Consider the following 18,431-nt stretch of genomic DNA (forward strand, 5'->3'; position numbering starts at 1 on the left):
CCCGCCCCGGCCCGTTCGCCACTGTTTACACTCGCTTTATAGCGTTACGAAATGAATGTATCCGGTGACCGAGCCATCATGTGACTACCGCTCCGCTCGACTACTGGAGCCAGATTGGAGCACAAAAACCGCATAAATCTAGTCCCAGCAGAGTTCGTCTGCCCACTTTATAAAAGCCCGCGTTGCTGGGACTACTTGCACCGCACTTACCAAAGCACTTAATTTATTCTGGTTTTCCACGCTCTGAATAGCTCTCTAGAAGTAATACTAGAGAATTTCGCAGTGACAAAGGTCACGGGTCACAAAGCACAAAGTCCCTCACAATGCTTTAAGGCAGAGGATACTGTCGCTGACAAACACTTCCTGTCTCGTTGAGTTGAAAGAGCAGGAGCATTAGTCCATTCCTAGATTGCCTTGTCTGTTTCGTTGTTGTTGCCGTTATTTTCTGTTTGTTATTTCACAGAGAGTAGGAGGGTGCCAACAACAACAGCAGCAACAGCAAAATCCGGGTTGACTTATTGCGTCTTGCTTCGCCATTTCTACCTCTCCGCTGAAAGACACGCCGCTGCGCCCGACTAGACGCGCAGACATCAACACGCAACGCTCTGTTAGCTGACGAAAGTGACGACGCAGCAGAGTGCACCACCAGGCGCGGCCGGTGCAAGCAAGGCGCCCTCGCGTGGGAAAGACTCCGCGACGGCGGCGGTTCACACCCTTCCATTATCCGATAACGCACGACGAGCCACGTCAGCCAGAAGTGCGTTCCTCCCGACCAGCAGCAGCAGCGGCCTGTGGACCGTCGTCGCGAGGGCGAGCGAGCGAGCGCGGCGGGGGGGACGGCCAGGCGACAGCAGCATGGGGAGGCGCCCGGGAGCCGGAGCCCGGAGAAGGTCTGGAGGAGCATCAGGGAACGTCACACATGGATATGCGGAGTTACAGAGAGAGAGAGAGAGAGCCCCGGGAGGAGAGGACGGTCCACACCTTCATGTCCGTTCTTCGCCATGAGAGACCTGCAAAACGAGCTCTCATAGCGCCTGGTAGGTAGGCAAAATCGAGCCTGCAGCACACGCGTGCACTGCGGGGCGGCCTATCCCGAGTTTCGCAGGCGCCGAGCTCCCGTGCGAAACAAATCTTAGCAAAATCGGGCGCACTTTCCGGACGTTCCCGTTTCTGGAGGAGCGGAGGAGAGTATACTACTCTGCTACTGGATCCGGAGAAGAGGACGGGGCACATCTGGAGGAGAAGTGGAGGAGAGTGCGACTGGAGAGGAGAACGGGGCACATCTGGGCGAGCGTCGGAAGTGCTGCTGGAGCTGGGGATGAGGACGCCGCCGTCACGTAGGCCGCGCTGCTCCGAGCGGGCGGGGAACCGCCTGCTGGGTGCGCCGCGCGGCGCGCTTGACCGCCCGACGTGTTGCCTGCCCCGCGCGGCGGCCACCACCCCGTGGCTCCGCGGCGCCGTGTTTATTTACCTGGTCCTGCTCCTAAAGCGGAGCGCCGCTGGCGGTCCCGCGGGCGGGCGGCTACTGCTGGGCCTGCTCCGGCGGGCCCTAGGTGCTGGCCGGGCGGCTAGCTGGGTTGGTACGGCTTGTCCTGCCAGCTGCTGCAGCTAGCTGCGGCTGCAAGCGTCATGGCACCGCCAGGCTGGTGCTCGCCGAGGGCCGGGGGCGGCGGGGGCAGCAGCGTGGCCGGCGGGGGCGGCGGGGGACCCTGCTGCCAACAGCCATCTAACGCGCAGTCAACCAGGAGCTGTCCTGTCACGGGGCGGCGCGGGGCGGGGCGGGGCTGGGCAGCAGTGGCGCTCAGAGGGGGGCGGGGCAGGCCGGACTCAGGGGCCGGACACGGAGGGCGTCCCAACGCGAACGCGACTGAGGGCGCGTAGCGCAGCGTGGCGTCCCTTCAGGGTACAACAACCCTCGCCGAGCCCCCCGCCAGCCCCCACCCTCCGAGAGGCCGCGCCCAGCCGCCCCCGACCGCCTCCGCCCGCCCCCGGCCGCCCTGCTCGCGGGCCCCGCGTAGCTCGCAGCGCGCGCGTAGCCAACCTAATCCAGCGGAGGCCAGCGGCCTTCGGAAGGTGGTAGTGGCCCCTAAAGGTGCTCGATGTAGTTGAAGTCGTGGCGGAGTGCATCCAGGTCGAGCTGTTAGGCACCCCGTCGCCCGGCGCGGACGCGATGCCACAACAGCGTCGACGTGCGACGTCTCCGAATGTTGGCAGCGCCGGCCCCGAGGCGCCACCCCCAACGGCGTCGGCTTTTCACGAAGCTTCGCGTGGCGGCGACACGCTATCGAGCTGCACCGGAGGGTGGCGGTGCGGGGGGCGGCACGGGGTGCTCTGCGCAGGCCCGGTAGCAGCAGCAACAGCAGCAGCGGGGCCTCCATGGAGGCAGCGGCAGCGGCGGGCCCAGGTTGCCGAGGGGGGACGGAGGATGTGGTGGCCGCCCCTTACCCCCGCCCCTACCCCCGCCCGAGCTCCCTACAGCGCCCTTACTCGAGCAAACTGCGCACCAAACCGTGAATACACCAACACATAGAGAGAGAGAGAGGCGGCCTGCTGGGAGCCGAGCGGGCACGGCAGGTGTCGGGGTGCGGCGACGCACGTACACACACGCACACTCTCTCTCTCACACACACTCACACTCACACAACACAAGCACACTCACATCCCCTTCCCCGCAGCAACACGCACACTGCCGCCTCAGATTGCGCGAGAGATATCAAGGTCGTTGGGCTCCGCTTAATAAATCCCCCAAATCCCCCACGAGGCCCGCGCTCTGTGTGCTCGTCAGTGTGGCGTCGGTGAGTGAGGGGAGGGGGGGAGGAGGAGGGGGATGGGAAGGGCAGAGGGTGAGCAGCAGAGTTCGGGGGGTCCATTACGCGGAGAACCGCGTACCTACCCCCTCCCCCCCTTCCTCCCCCCTCTTATTCCCAACCCTCACGCTCGAGCTGGTAAACGACCTCTCTACCCCTCGAGCACGACGGAGGGAAAATCGAGATAAGGTAAGAAAAGGAGGGTGTCGAAATGAGGGTGATAATGAATGAATGACAGGCGGCTGATTGACCCCGCGCACTTTCGCCTACCGACTGTAAAGGCCAAAGCTCCACAGTGTCGCGGGTTAGCCTAGCCAAGGGGCTATGGCGCCTTACGGGCAGATCGGGTAGGCAAACCCGCGACACTGTGGTGTATTGCCTTTACATGCGGTATCGTACCGCACGCAGGTCGTGGCGGGGCTGGGTTTGCCCACCGTCGTTCCGAGCGGACTGCGTACTGCAGTGGGGCTTTTTAGCCCTTTTGTATAAAGTCCTTAAATAGAAATTATTTTAATTTCAATTTCCCGAACGAATAAAGGTTCCGGGCCCGCACGCCTGCGTGCCTTGCAGCACAGCCAGGAGCCAGGAGCCCTCCTAGGAGTGCCTTTTAATCGGCCGCCCCCTGGTGCAGAATGTATGAGGACGGAAGCCGAGGCGCCACGCGGCCCCGCCGGCGGCGGAGCCTCCGGCCCGGGCGGGGCGGGTCCGACGCCCTCGCCGTTGTCGGGCCGCCTGCTCGCGCGGGCCGGGCCGGGCGGGGCCGGCGCCCTCGGCCGCCGACCTGTTGAATGAAACAACAGCACGCCGTCCTGTGTGCCACTGCGTATCATGGCCGGGCAGGGGGCCGTCGTGTCGCACCCCCCGTGTGGGCCCGGCGGGGCAGGCGCTGGCAGGGCGACCGAGGCCGAGGACGACCCCGACAGGACGACCCCGACAGGACGGCCCTGGCCCCCGGGCCGGGCCGGCCCCGCCCCGACCGACGGGCGCCAATCACACTCAATGACGTCTGCGGGGGGCGGGCGGGGGCGGACGGGTGGGCTATCCTGATAGATTTGCTGAGTGCGATTGGGGGGCGGAAAGGCCCCCGCCGCCGCTGCCGCCGCCCCCGCCCTTTGGGGCTCGGCCGCTGCGCACGGCAAAGCAGATCGTGCCGTGCCTCCATCCCATCCCCATCCCGCCTGTACCCTGCGTCGCAGAAAGTCGGTACCGGCCCGTGCCTTGCCTTATCCCCCCCCCCCCCCCTCACCTCCTTCTTTCTCCCTCTCTCCAGCAGCCCTCCAGGCCTTTCGCCCGCTCCAGCCCAGTGACGTCACGACCACCCCCCACACCCCCTCCCCGAACCCCGCCCGCTCCGTCCGCGGCGCGTTGTCTCTCACTCCGAGTGAGTAAGGGAGCGGTCTAAAAGGGCGAAGGACAGAGACGGAAGGGCGGCATATCGATCAATAAGCCATCGCATTCCTAGCCGCCCCGCCCTGCCACGCCTCTCAACGAGGACAGCGCCAGCGCATCCCTTCTCTCAACCTGCCCTCATCCCTGTTGTAATAATCCCCGCGCACCCGCCCCGACAACTCAACAAGCAGCTCTCACCAAGCTCCACTCACCCCTCCCCGACGAGCGCGCCTCTCATCACCCTACCCACTTAGGAAGGAGGGGTCGCGGATTTCCCACACCGCCCGCCCGCGTTCCAAATCCTTCCGCTGACCCCCGCTGGGCAGCCCCGCCTTGTAGGTCAGGCGCCGCGCGGCGGGCGGGTCCTCCTGCAGCAGTACAGGTCAGGCGGCGCTGCGCCACACCGCGCCTTGAGCACGGCGAGACCCTCGAGTCCTTGAGCCCCCCGGAGGAGAGCTGACTAGCGCTCGCTAGAGCCCACTCTAGACAGCTCTAACGCCCGCTCCTCCGCTCCTTCTAACCTCGACCCCTCTAGTAGTCCCTTCTCGCTTCTTGTGCTTGACACCGCCACTCTCGGACCGGTGCACCGGCACCGGGGAACAAGCATCAAGTCCTGCCTGCTTCTCCCTTGTCCCGGTCCCGGCTGCTCTCTAATATAACAAAAGGGGCTCCGCTCCGCTGGAAGCCCTAACTGGGGTGTATCCGCGGAGGAGCGGGAGCTGCGCGCACAAATTAATGCCTGCGCCGAGAGAGAGAGAAGAGGCGTTTGCTTCAAAGACGAGGAAAAGTTTCTCCAAACGCCCACTCACGCTGCTGTAGCGTCGTCGCTCGCTGCCGCCGCTGCCGCGAGAGGTCAGAGAGTCGCGCCCTTCCCCAACGGTGCTGCTGGATTTGAATGTGAATGCGCCGAGCGTCGCCTTTTAAAAAGCATTAATTTAGACCGGCAGCCGAAACGGAAGGGCGCGGGAGAGGAAGAAGGGGGACCCGCGACAGGCAGCGCAATAAGGGTCTGCGAGGCGGGGCGCAAGGCGGAAAATAATGAAAGGCAGCAAAAACTCGTTTAGCGTCGCTGAAAATACTCTGCTGCGAGCAGAGAAAACAAAGATGGAAGAGGGAGGAATAACACGGTCGAGGTCGCGGAGAGTATTAGGCATGACACATCGCAGCGGGGCCCTGGTACGGGGAGGAGGACCTCGCGGGGAGGACGACGTGCGGCCGCACGCGATGTGGCTGTGCCAGCACCCGGCCGCCGGGGCACCGCGTGCAGCGGGAGCAGCCTGCACCGCCGCCCCGGAGGAGCTCTTAGGGACGGCCTGGCGGGGCCCCTTGTAGGTGCCCTTGTAGGTGCCCTTGCAGGTGCCCTTGTAGGTGCCCTTGTAGGTGCCCTTGTAGGTGCCCTTGCAGGTGCCCTTGCAGGTGCCCTTCTTGCAGCTAACCTTCTTGCCAGTGCCCTTCTTGCCAGTGTCCTTCTTGCAGGAACCCTTCTTGCAGGAGCCCGTTTTGCAGGAGCCCGTTTTGCAGGAGCCCTTCTTGCAGGTGCCCTTCTTGCAGGTGCCCTTCTTGCAGGTGCCCTTCTTGCAGGTGCCCTTCTTGCAGGTGCCCTTCTTGCAGGTGCCCTTGAAGGAGCGCCCGGAGGCCGTCGCGCACTACACGCAGGGGGCCCCTCATGAACTGCGGGGACGCGATATGCGCGCGATGCGCCCGACGCCTCAAGGTCAAGGTACTCCCCAAACATTGAGACCAAGTGGTGAGCGAAGAGGGGGCGCGGAGGGGGAGGGGAGTAGTGGAGGGTGTGATCGATTGGACTAAAGACAGCGGTAGCGGAGCGGACGGGACGGCCACATGGCGCGCAGCACAATGTCGTGTGTGCGAAGTTCGCACAACAAAACTTTCCGCGGTACAACACAACAACTCCGACCGAAGCGGATCGCCGAGGCGAGAGGCGAGGCTCTCTAGGGGGTGGCGTATGGCACGGCGGGGCGGGGAGGCGGCGGGAGGGAGGGGTTGTGCTTCCGTGCCTGAACGCCCTCATCCTGCTCACACCCGCTCTCCCATATAGAACACCGGAAGGACGCGCTCATGCAGGAGGAGAGCAGGAGAAGGAGAGCGGTATCGCGGGCGAGCGGCCGAAAATAGCAGGAACCCAGAAACGGCAAGCCGCGAGTGCAGCCCAGGGGACTGCTGGGGCCGGGCCGAGACTGGTACTTGAACCTGCCCCCATTAGGGCCCTCGGAAGGCGCTATCGCACCTGCCGGTGGGGCCGCAGCCTAGCGAGACGCACCTGCAGAGATGCCTCTCGTGCGGACACACGGACACACTACTTGGAACAGACGGACTTCAGACGTAATTTAATCTCATCGACGCGACGATAAGCAAACCGTAGACACCGTGGCGAAACCTGTAGAGTATATGTTAGTTGGTTGTCGGAAAAAGGGGTCTCATAACGGCAGTTGACTTCGATCGTAAGTGGTTGAGTCACTTTGGGAGGGTGGTGGGTGTGCGGGGGGCCGCCGGTGACATTAACGTCGCTATCACACGGCGACAGGTGCGAAATGACTTTCCGCTCCGCGACAGATCGCTGACACGGTGGCACCTTTCTTCCCGAGGTGAGCGCCGCGCCGTCGGGCCGTCGGGCGTTCGTGTCGGTTTGGTTGCCCACCTCTGCGGCGCGCCACGCCGCCGCCCCCGCCCGCGCCCGAGTGGGCTGGTGCTGTGTGTACTCCACGTCCACGACCATGAAAACGGCGGGCTGCCGGGTACCACTCGGAGCAACGGGTCGCAGCCGAGGCCGAGGGGCGCACGAGGGGGAGGCCCTACGGGGGCACACGCGACCGAGTGTCGGCGAGGGAAAGTCGTCGAAATAACCCCGTTTGCTTTCGGCGTGGCCGAGATAGTTCTTGACACCAGGGTGCGAGCCCCCCTCTCGGAGGGCCGCGTCCGGAAGGGGCCGCCCTTCCCCGCGGCACACCTGCGACGGGTGCGAGAGAGACGGCACCCCCTCGGAGGCGACCCTCGGCGAGTCCTTAATAGGGAACGCGGCCGCCCAAACAGTCAGTCACAGCCTCCCCGTCGTTAGCCGACATGTCGTCCACCGTCGTGCTGTTGGTGTCCTGTGCCGCGATGCTGGCCGCTGCTGCCGCCGCCGCCGGCTCGAGCCCCGTGGACGGCACGTCCGTCGCGGTCGTCCCCACAACCGGCTCCGCTACGTCCAGACAGGTGGTTGACGGCGTCCTGTCCATGCTGGGCATCACAACCCCAGAGGCCTCCGGGGAGGACGACGCTTCAGCAGAGGGCAACAGTGCAGACACCAAGGTGGCCACCACGAACCCAGGTAGATAGATACTTTGTGAGTGTCATGCGAGGCCCCCGTACCACCGCTCTGATCCTGTACCACCGCCTCCCGCTCGACAGGTCAGCGCGGCATCCACAAGAAAAAGCTGTGGTACTGGCACATCTGGCAGGTGTACTCCTGGTGGGCGTGGGCGTTCGCCGTGGTAGTCGTCAAGTTCAAGATTGCCCTGCTCGTCATCATGGGCCACCTCACCTACTTCGTCGTGGCGCTCATCCGCATGCTACTCCGGGAGGTGGGTCGTGTGTGTGCTCCTCGGTCGAAATGCGTCCTTCTCTTTTGTTGACGAATACAATAACGACCGATACTGACAGGTGCCCTCATGGATCCAGCTCAAAACCGCCCCCGCCCCGTACGGACCGCCGCCCCCCGTGTACGGGCCGCCGCCCACCACCTACGGCCCGCAGTACGGACAGCAGCAGTACGGGCAGCAGCAGTACGCGGCCGCGAGCAGCTACTCGCCCTACAAGAGGCGCGCCGGCACCGCCCCGGCGACAGCGGGGACGGAAGCGTCCTCCTCGGGCGCCAGCGACCTGGCGTACGCCGCCCACGCCAGGAGAAAGTAGTTGCAGGGAGACGTCGGCGACGTGCCATGGCGTGGAGACAGTTCAGGAGGGCGAGGGGGGGCGGCCCGGGTGCTTCTCGGGAACCAAGTGAGAGAACGAGCGGTGCCGTGAACGCGTGAAGGAACGGCCGCAGGGAACGAACGTTCTCCATTAGCTCCTATGGCGCGTTCACCAGTTCGTTCTCTTCTCCGCCGCATTCCCGTTCTCCAAGTGGATCCCGAGAAGCCCCCCTGTGGTGGCATTCCCCTCACCCCAGTCCCAGGGACACGCCCACACCATGGCGACGACGCATGACTTCTCACCGCTCTCCGCATTATACCACCGTAAGTATTCACGCAATACATGTATCCGGTGTGGTGTGTCTGGGCTACGACAAAATAGTGTTGGGGTCTTGCCTACCTTAAGGGTCATCATGGCATGGCGCCTCACGGATGGAGCGAGTAGGCATGGACATACTGCAGTGCGGTATCGCTGACAGAAGGTGTAAAGTGACAGCGACAGCTAGAGTCAGAGTGTAGGCCGTGCTAGCTTGAGAACTCAAGGTGCTAGGACTCTCGCAGCCAACTCGCGTTCGTAAAGCGCGCGGCTGATCAGGTGGTATTGGCAGAACTGCGAACCACCCGCCTTCCCTCCCCTTCCTCTCCCGCCCGCCAGTTTGTTTTTGTTTGGACGGGACGGGAAGGGGAGACGAAAAATGGCGGAAGAGGACCGGTCTGCTTCTCCCGAAAACGCAGCAAACAAGTCGAAAGTTTATGTTAATGACCCTCTACACTTTAAGTCATTCGTTAATCGTTACGTCGAGGTAAAGACGAACTTGGGCGCTTCATTGAAAGGATATGTGTACACGATCGACCCCGTTTCTGAAAGGTGAAAGACCAAAATGATCGCCGATAACCTTATTTGACTCGTGTTATGATTGGGAAGAGCCAGAAGTGCCTATTCGGTCTTATGAAGGTAACGTTTGTCTTTTTAACAATTTTGATGGTCCTTCTTTTCAGCGTCATATTATTGAGGCGCCAAGATGACAGGATCAGCATGGACATCATTGTTGGCCACTCCGTTTCAACTATTGCTCACCTACCTTCTGATGACGCATCCTGCGACAGCATACCAGATGAACTTCTTTTTGTAACAGAAGAACAAATTAGTGATGATGAGTCTGAGAGGCGTAGAGTTCAACTTAAAGCATGGCTGTGCGCTAACCACATCCCAGTTGTTGAGGATGGCAACATGCTTGTAATGGAAGATGTCATTGTGATAGACTCCCCGTATGGGCTTAAACAGTGCTTTGTTTCGAATGACGTAATTATGGAACGTGTCCACAACCTTTTGAAACAAATGCCTTGGATCACCTCAGGACTCCTAGAAAAATGTGATTCTTAATGAGTGAGTTTGTGGTTGCCGTGGTTTATTTTGAGGTAAATACTGTTTAACATTTTATGACTGCCAAATATATTTATTTTTTTGTATCCGATGACTTGATTTTTCAGTAATTTGCTGTCACACATGGGCCTCAAAAACTATCAATGTTGACTATTCTAGTCAATGAACTTAATTGAAATGGATGGTCTAGACTATCAATCCCACATAAACAAATGGTTCAGACCTCCATCAATGCCATAAAAACGAACTATCAAGGGGTGCTGTGATTACTGATGAAAGTGCATGGGAAGGCAGTAATTAGAAAACAATTTCAACAGACAAAAATTACAATGCTTTATTAGGTAGTTTGAGATATCAAACACACAGCCTTTCATTCACTCACTCACCCATTCAATATTCTTTCATTCACATGATAAAACTTTGAAAAACAAAATGTGCATAGGTGGGAGTAAAAAAATTATAGACTTTCAGAGCTTACGCCACCCATTTCATTTTGGACAGTCTTTGTTACAGTGAGACAGGCATACTAAATTCATTTGCTAGACTAACAGCAAATTATTTGGCACTATTAGAAGCACTAAAATTGACAGCTGTTACCATTTTAAATCATTACAAATGATTACCATAAAAAAAAAGAAAAAAAGATATATACTTACTGACATTTTTTTCTCCTTTAAATAAGGAGTTGGCAAAGACACAGCACAACATAGAACTTATTAAGTACAACTACATTTAACAGAAATTGTTTAATGTACCTTAAAGAGCATACTCAGCTCATCTGGCATTTTCTTTACTACAATAATATGTTTGAGTGCTGCATAAATAATATCAGTACAAGAATGGAAGGACGTGAGAAGTAGAGCACAGACTTCCTAAGGGCTTTTACACCACATGCATACAACAACAAAAATGCAATAGTGTGCAAGATTTCACGACACTGGGATAAAACATCCTACAAAGATGTGTGTTGAAAAGTGTAACAAAGGGGGCTGAATAGGTAGATGAAATTCACTTCACCTCCATCACAATAATTAACTAAAAATAACAACTTGATATAGCTTCTGAATGGTAACAAATTCTTTTGTAAACACAATCTGAAAATTAATAGTAACTTAGGAACGAAGGAAATAACATAACATGCTCTTTGATGAGAAAAAAATAATTTTAACAAATCTTTAACTTTATTAAAATATGAAAACATTAAAAAAAACAAACAAGGAATATTGAGAAACTGTTTCATTTACTCTCTTGTTTAGACTAGAGCCAAAAGCATGGAGTGGAAGACAACAGACAACTCTATCCATAAATATCACTGGCATATGTAATTAAAATCAAAATGGGCTTCTTTTCTTAGAGTGTGAAATCACAAAATGCCGTCCAGAGCAAGTTCATATGTTTTCAATCATAACAATTACGTACAGGTTGAGTGGCTACAACAGGAAGAAAAACACCAAGACTAGCATCTACACACAAATCTATGCTTACATATCAAGAAGTAAAAAAAATGATACCATTAAAAAAAGAATGATGCGGCAGGACAATATAGAAAAAAAAAACAGCATGCAGGTTGCAGATGAATTAACTTCTTCCTTGAGATGATTTTATAGTGAGACTTCTGCTCCGTCTGCCACTTCGTTTGCTGGGTAAAACTCGTCATCATCCCTGCACAAAATTAATTTCAAATTTATTGCACTTGCAGAATTGGTAAGTAAACCCTTGAAACAGTAATTATGCTATAGATATAAACATAGAAAATCCCATCAGTTCATATAAATAACATTTTTTTTTAAAGGCTATAACAATTAAACACTAGGAAATTTTCCTTTTGGTCAATAACATTAGTTATTTCAATGTTGGAATTTGTAAAAAAATATACTTGATAAAAGTGATCTGTAGTAAGCTAAAATTATCTCAAATACAGACCCCATTGAGGAACTACCTTAAAGCAAAATGGCACACTATAAGTCTTTTTTTTTCTTTTTCAATCAAATTTGGTCACATAGCTGGAGGCTTGTATGGCACTTGTTTTTATAGATGATAAAACTCTTGAAAAACTGAAGCAATAGCCACACTACAGTGCAAAGGTGATTAACTACACAAACTAAGATCATGCAGATGATCACACAGTCAGAAGAGCAGATATTTATCCATGTACTCCCATATACTTGCAATTTTGGGACTTCTTTGAGATGGTTGTGCACCACAGGCAATTCTGCCTACCGGTGATTTATCTTGAGTTTGGTTTAAAAAAGGTCTTGCAGTTGTTTTTAATCTTCTTTCCATGCAACAGGCAATAAACTGCCTACTTATGCACATATTATGAGCCCAGAGGTGATTTCTGGTCCAATTCCTCATTATCAATGAGAGTTAGTAGAATAAATCTTAAGTTGCATTTACAGTAGGCAATAAAGCCTACCAGTCTTTGGCACATTTGGGCACGTCAATAGTGTACTTGATGGGACAAGAACCTGTGCCTGAGATTCATAAAGTGTATGCCAAAATGCAAATCACAGCTAATATCATGCTTTAAGATCCAGCAGGATTCACCACTGATGGGCCAAGCCAATCTCTTTGGTTCATCAAATAAAAATCTCATTTTCTCCAGACATAAACAAATTCATGGCAAGTGGTCAGTATGCAGACAGGAGGAAAAAGCGGAAGCAGTTGAAAAAAAAAGAAAGGAAGGAAAAAAGGAAGAGATGAAACTTGAGTGCTACAGACCAAGCAGGTCTACTGTCACACTAATTTCTTGACACACAGCTACGTTCTTCAATCAAGAGTGACAGGCATTGTGCAGGGTCTTTCTTGTCGCTTGCCATACCTGTCAGCTGATGGGGAAGGTGAAGGAGAGCGTCTCACATCTGGAATAGACATTTCCATTTTGATACCGGAATTGTTACGACTTCTTCTGTCCGGATTATGCTCACGGGGCTTGCGACGACTCAAATGTCGTTCCACCCACTTCAACATGGTGAGAACAGAGTCTGTGCTTGGCAGACGACGCTCGGCGGCTGTGCGCACAATCTGTGATGATGTGACACGGAATGTGGCCGCCATACCTTTAAGAGCCTGGATAAAAAATAAATTGCCATATGTCAAAAAGCAATGATAATTTTAAAAAAAAATGTTTTAGGTATAACTCTATCTACCTCCATAGCATCTTCATCTGTGACATCGTCTCCAGCATAAATAATTCTTACTCTTTCTTCCCAATCCACTCCAAAGGCAGTGCGAAGAATGTAAAGAGAAGCACGACCTTTGTTCCACTGAACAGGAGGCTTGGCTTCAATGGCACAGTGAGCACGCCCAGCTCTGAAGCCTGCGTCTTCAATAAGTTGCTTTGCCTTTGCAACCATTGTTGGGCGCACCTCAATAGGAGTTTCTCTGTAATGGAAGGTGAGGAGAGCTCCTTTGTTTTCCACCCAGGCACCATCCCGACAAACCTGTTAAATATATAAAAAAATATTATTTTTTTTAAATTAAGATTAAATTTGAATATAAATGTGATGGTTGCATAAGATGTAGAATTTGTTTTATAATCACAAAGGAACTAAAAACCAACCTTTTCTTGAAGCTGCTTAAGCAAGTCGCTTACTTTTCCTTCAAATTCAATCGGCATGGGATGGACAAACCTACTGCCATCTGGATGTAAAATTTCCAATCCATGGTTTCCAGCGTATGTTATACCATTTATGCCAACCTGTAAAAATATTTATCATTTAATAAACTGAGAAGCACAGATGGCAAAGATGGTAAACAAAGCTTCTGAAGCTTTTGCAAAAAATTGAACATACCATTTCCTTTACATTATTTACATTGCGACCAGAAATTATAGCAATGTACACATCTGACATATTGGACAACCTTTCCAGTACATTGCGAGTCTCTGGAGGTAAAATTGCTAGATCTGGATGAGGGGCAATGGGTGCCAAAGTTCCATCATAATCCAGGAGAAGTGCCAATTTATGTTTGGAGCCAACATACCTGCCAACAAAGTAAATGATCTATTAGCTAATACATTACCAAAAGAGAAAACAATGTTTTGTTTCATGGTTTACAGACTACAATGAATGACTTCAACAATCCCATGATAACTTACTTGGCCAAGTATTCCTCAAAGTCATCCATAGTTACAGGCTGCATAGTAGTGGGTAGTGTTTCCTCACCATCTTCATAGATAAGTGAACCCATTGCCTTCAAGAAAGACCTCATCCAGCAATTAACATCATTAATCTTTTCCCGTCTACGAAGGTAATTCATTCGCAACTGCCTTTCATCTTCAGGCATAGTAAGTGCCCTGTGAATTACTTCAGCAGCAGCCCCAATTTCATAGGGATTGCAGATTAAAGCTTCATGCATCATTTCTCCTGCTCCAGCAAAAGGAGATACAATCAACACACCAGGAGGTTCGTTGATCTGACAGGCTACAAATTCCTTGGCCACCAAGTTCATTCCTAGATAAATTAATAAAAAATAAGTAAGATCCAGGAAGATTGCTTTCTAGACAGTGAAATTCAGATATTTACCATCTCTCAGAGGAGTCACAAGGGCCACAGCAGCATCTCTATAAAATGCAGCCAATTCATCTTGACTGACACAACCATAAATGTATCTGATAGGGGACCAGTTTGGTGTTGTGAAACGTCCATTAATACGCCCAACTAATTGATCCATTTCCTCCTTCAATTCCTGATATTCCTTCACATCTGTACGAGATGGAACAGATATCTGAAGAAGAGTCACCTGAAAAAAACAGCTCCAACGTAAATGTTGATGTGAATAGTTGCAATAATAAGAAATATATTAAAGGGAGTGAAGTTGTTTACCTTTTCAAGGTGTTCAGGATGCTTTTCCAGCAACATTTCAAAAGCCTTGAGACGGTGAACTAATCCTTTGGTGTAATCAAGACGATCGACACCAAGAACAATCTTAGTAGTACCGGAAATGACTCTTGGAGAGGACTGTGCAAGTTGCACAAATCGGTCAAATGGAATACCGATTGGTAGGGGACGAACCCTGACAGTCCGGCCACCATGCTCCACCTGTTACAGATAGATGATCTCAAATATGATTGTACACAATTTAAAATGGTTGAAAGTCTACCCTCAACTAGCTAAGTTTACCAGCATATTTTTGCGGTCAACGCGGCAACCTAAGCGTCTTTGGCAGCAATCAACAAAGTTAAGGCAGTAGTCCTCAATATGGAAGCCAACCATATCACAACCTACATAAAAAAAGTTCATTTAAATACTTCTAAAATAAAAATGTCTACATTATCTGCATGTTTAAATTTAAAGAGCTCACCCAACATTCCCTGCAGAACTTCGTCTGACCAAGGGAAGAGCCTAAAAATGTCCCATGGAGGGAAGGGAATGTGAAGGAAGAAACCTAGTTTGCATCGGAGGTTCATTTCTTCAGCTCCCTAAAAGAAAATATTAAGGTAAATACAAAGAAATTCAGTTAACGTCACAAAAAACAAAACCAAATTAAGAGTTTGTACTTGTCTAATCCAATTTGAAGCAAGCATCAGGTGGTAGTCATGAACCCACACAATTGGAGGTCCAGATTCGGGACTCTGCTCCTTTGAAACCTCAGCCAAGGCTGACAGTGTTTTCTGAGCAAACTCTTTGTTGACATTGTAGTAATTCTAAGAAAGTAAATTAATTAATAGAAGAGAAAATAAACACACAATATTATTTAATCTATTATAACTTCTTAACTAACCTTCCAATGTTCTGCACTGAATGAAGCTCTATCAGGCATTGAGTGGAACAGTGGCCAAAATGTGTTGTTGCAACAACCATTGTAGTAACTGTCAAAAACTTTAGGGTCAGCATGAACTGCTCTAACCTGAGAAAAAATTCTTATTAGTTTGATTGGTTCATTATTAATAAGAAGAAAGGTAAAGATAGGAAAAGGTGCTTACCTTGTCTGAGCGAAGACCAGCAGTTGGGGTGCGGTCAGCTGGGTCTGATTCGGGTATAGCTTCATCTGGATTTTCAAGATGAATTCCTGGCCAGCCTACCCAGTAACCACCACCTTTTACAACAACAGGGGCCACTGCAGTCACTAAACCGCCAGGGCTGGAACAATACAAAATGTTTGAAAAATAAGTAAATAAAAAAATAAAACACAAAAACTGTATTAAAAGAAAGAGAAGCAAGAAATGACACTGGATAAACACCAGCATATTTAGAAAACTAAACGGTTCCCTCCTCATTTTACACATCAAAGAGACAAGTACATGGATATGGATTCAATAAGGCCCATTCTAAATTTACTTTCCCATAAAGATAATTGTTATGTAGAAGGTCATTAGTTGGCAATAAGCAAAAACAAAATTTAGTGCCCATGACAAATATACTTGTTACACTGACTTCCATCTCTTTAAGTCAGACAAGTCCTTCCAAAATAGGGAAGAACACTTTAGAAACGAGACCTCATAAGGTGGTCAGGCTGGTTACGTGAAGATGCACAACTGGCTCTTCTCCACATATGCACCTCATCAAGATAAGTGTACAGATAATAGGAAGAGTATTGTTACACTATTTTAAAAACTGAGGGACACACTTAAGAGATTATCTTCCTGGTCATCCCAGAGCCACAACAAGTTAATAAAATAGAAGGCCACTTTGATAAGAGTCAAAGTTTGTAGGTCAAAATGCAGTCTGCGCTCACATTTACTGTATCTAGGTTCATTGTGACGCAGAGAGGGCCATCAGCAAACGTTCTAGTATTCTACGGCCTTGACACTTTATCTTAAGGGACTTGATCTTGTATTGCCAATATCAAATCCAATTGTAAATTGAGCATGCAGTCACTTCAACAAAAAACACCTCTAAAAGACAGGAATCTTTCTAAAATTCATACAAGGCAAGGAAAACACATTGTGAAAATATTTGTGAGATTTTAATGCTCTCCAAGGCATAAGAAAATTCTAAAGTGACTAGAATTCTTAGCTATCCCCAACTGAGTTAGTACAGCAGAAGTTAGTACAGCAGTTTTATTGGCATTTGGCCAAGCCTCATTCGAAGAGTGTGTTGCCCAGAGCATCCCTGAGATTGCACAGGGAACATATTGGCACCATTCATCAATTGCAAAACACTCCGCATCAATAATAATCAATTTATTTTGAAGAGAAGTCAATTTGTGACTCATGAAACAGAAAATACAATTTCTAAGGTTTAATGGTTTTAAAGAAAAAGAAATGTCCAAATAAACTAATACAAAGTAAAAATTGAAATGTGGTTGAGGATTGTTTATTATGGTTGCATGAAAAGAAATTTTAGGTCTAATACTGCAAAATACAGTAGATGCGTTTCTAATGAAATGACAGGGTGGAAATGAGGGGCCGTTCAAAACGAACATTACCTGAAGCCAAAAAAGGGTTGCCCTGACACAAAAAGATAGCCTCACAAAATCAGAAGGAAGAGGTATTCTGAATCTATTCATACAGGCAACAGGTAGTTTTTAACAAATGTTGTAATTTTGAGGGGGGGAGGGGGTTAAGCCTACACTGAAATTGACAAAAGAAAATGTAAAAGTCAGGCATGTCACTGTTCGCCGACCACTGTACAGCTGGTGCTAAAGGGTCTGAACTTGCGCGAGCGGCAGGGCTCTGCAAGCAGCGGCGATTTTAAGTTCAAGGTTACACTGTTGAGTAGGGCCTCTGCACAGCAACTACTGCGTCGCCCCGTCCCGCCCAGCTGATCGACGAAAACAAACTCACCTGGCTTTCCTCTCCAGCTTTTTTGTCTCTTCATTCCTCTTGAGCACGAAGGGCAGCCTGTTGGACACGACTATCAGGCTGCCGTTGGCCTCAGTTTTGTCAGAATCCATTTTCTTCTACCTGCTTCCGGAACACATACAGAATGAACGCGATGAAGCTCTGGCACCTTCTCCACCCAACCGGCGTACAGGCTTAGGCTAAAGGGGGAGGGCAGAGTCACGCCTGCAGGGGTGAGGGGTGGGTGCTCCGGTCCGCGCCGCGGCTTTGAATGAAAAGAGGAGCGAAGCGGGGAATCCGTATGAGAAAACGGATTCCAGATAAGTTGGGCAAAGTGCAGCCACTCCCGCCTCAAAGAAAAATAAAGTAGAACTGACCAAACGGACGGGGCGACGGCAGTAGATGTACAAGATGCCGAGACCATACGAAGGCTACTCCCCGAGAGGTCAGAGGATTATCACAAAAAGCTCTACTCAACACAATTCCACGTTTGACGCAATGCCGCACTGTGCCACACTTCCCGGCCCGAGAAAACAAGGAATAAGAATCTCCGAGTCGGAGTGAACGGGTGACAGGGACAGGGTGGTGGGGGAGGGAGAAGAGCCAACCACCGCGCTCCGCGGTTCACTCTTTTCCGCTCAGAAAACAGACTCCCCGGCGGATGACAGCGGGCGCCCGCGGTGCCTTACCGTGCCCCAGACCTCGCCGGCACGTACGCGCGCGACCTACACGAAAAGCACACTTGAAATGTTCCGCACTTTGCGCCGTGAAGCCGAACCGAGCGCGTCGAGGCGAATGCTAAAAGTGTCGGCCGTCTGCTAGAGCATGCACTTGTTTCGTGATCCGGCGCTGCCAACAGAACCGCCGCGCGCCAAGGTTGGGGAGGAGCGAGGCGCTTAAATTCAATTGATACCGCTCGGCTCGGCTCGGTCCGGTTCGAGGGGCTCGCGGACAGGGCGGGCAATCTCGCGGGGAATATTCCGCTCCGATCAGCGTGTTTGGGCGACCATGCCGGGTGGACGGTTAGGTTCAACCTAGAGAAAGATACTTTCCCCAAACAACAACAGAAAGAAAAGAAAAGAACAAAGAAACGAATAAAAAGGAAAACAACCCGTGGGTGGGACAAAATAGAACAAAAGTTAGATAGGCAAAAAAGGGAGTACTCCCCCTTCCCCTCTACTCTGTCAATTCAAATGTGTACATTGTACACT

General features: G+C 51.5%; 4 protein-coding genes across 5 annotated transcripts in view; 2 read left to right on the forward strand and 2 right to left on the reverse strand.

Annotated features, from left to right (window-relative positions):
• Positions 1-1,785, reverse strand: part of LOC113202609 (influenza virus NS1A-binding protein homolog) — a 30,314-nt gene extending 28,529 nt beyond the window's left edge. Inside the window, exon 1 of the mRNA XM_052266429.1 lies at positions 1,472-1,785. The gene's annotated coding sequence lies outside the window, so the exon portion shown is untranslated. The remainder of the gene's footprint in view (positions 1-1,471) is intronic.
• A 4,853-nt stretch (positions 1,786-6,638) lies between these two features.
• On the forward strand, positions 6,639-8,430 carry LOC113202602 (uncharacterized). 2 transcript variants are annotated; one of them, XM_052266430.1, is made up of 3 exons: positions 6,639-7,527; positions 7,608-7,780; positions 7,878-8,430. In XM_052266430.1, the coding sequence occupies exons 1-3, from the start codon at positions 7,278-7,280 to the stop codon at positions 8,109-8,111; spliced, it is 657 nt and encodes a 218-aa protein (XP_052122390.1). In that variant the 5' UTR covers positions 6,639-7,277; the 3' UTR covers positions 8,112-8,430. The 2 variants fall into 2 exon arrangements, with proteins under 2 accessions (XP_052122390.1, XP_026272692.1); XM_026416907.2 differs by having other exon boundaries at positions 6,644-7,527; positions 7,860-8,430.
• Positions 8,431-8,761: 331 nt separating this feature from the next.
• On the forward strand, positions 8,762-9,580 carry LOC113202603 (gem-associated protein 6-like). Its single transcript, XM_026416908.2, has 2 exons — positions 8,762-8,978; positions 9,110-9,580. Exons 1-2 carry the CDS (start codon positions 8,806-8,808, stop codon positions 9,492-9,494), a joined length of 558 nt encoding a protein of 185 aa, XP_026272693.1. The 5' UTR covers positions 8,762-8,805; the 3' UTR covers positions 9,495-9,580.
• Positions 9,581-9,802: 222 nt separating this feature from the next.
• LOC113202601 (uncharacterized) lies at positions 9,803-17,589 on the reverse strand. Its single transcript, XM_026416906.2, has 14 exons — positions 17,224-17,589; positions 15,421-15,577; positions 15,219-15,344; positions 14,995-15,141; positions 14,799-14,916; positions 14,618-14,718; positions 14,321-14,536; positions 14,021-14,237; positions 13,594-13,948; positions 13,289-13,478; positions 13,057-13,194; positions 12,644-12,937; positions 12,316-12,563; positions 9,803-11,156 (listed from the first exon to the last, which is right to left on the reverse strand). The coding sequence occupies exons 1-14, from the start codon at positions 17,331-17,333 to the stop codon at positions 11,096-11,098; spliced, it is 2,478 nt and encodes an 825-aa protein (XP_026272691.1). The 5' UTR covers positions 17,334-17,589; the 3' UTR covers positions 9,803-11,095.
• Positions 17,590-18,431: the final 842 nt, after the last annotated feature.

Source organism: Frankliniella occidentalis, unplaced genomic scaffold (genome assembly GCF_000697945.3).
Source record: "Frankliniella occidentalis isolate FOCC.00 unplaced genomic scaffold, Focc_3.1 Scaffold39, whole genome shotgun sequence".
NCBI classification, from domain to species: domain Eukaryota; kingdom Metazoa; phylum Arthropoda; class Insecta; order Thysanoptera; family Thripidae; genus Frankliniella; species Frankliniella occidentalis.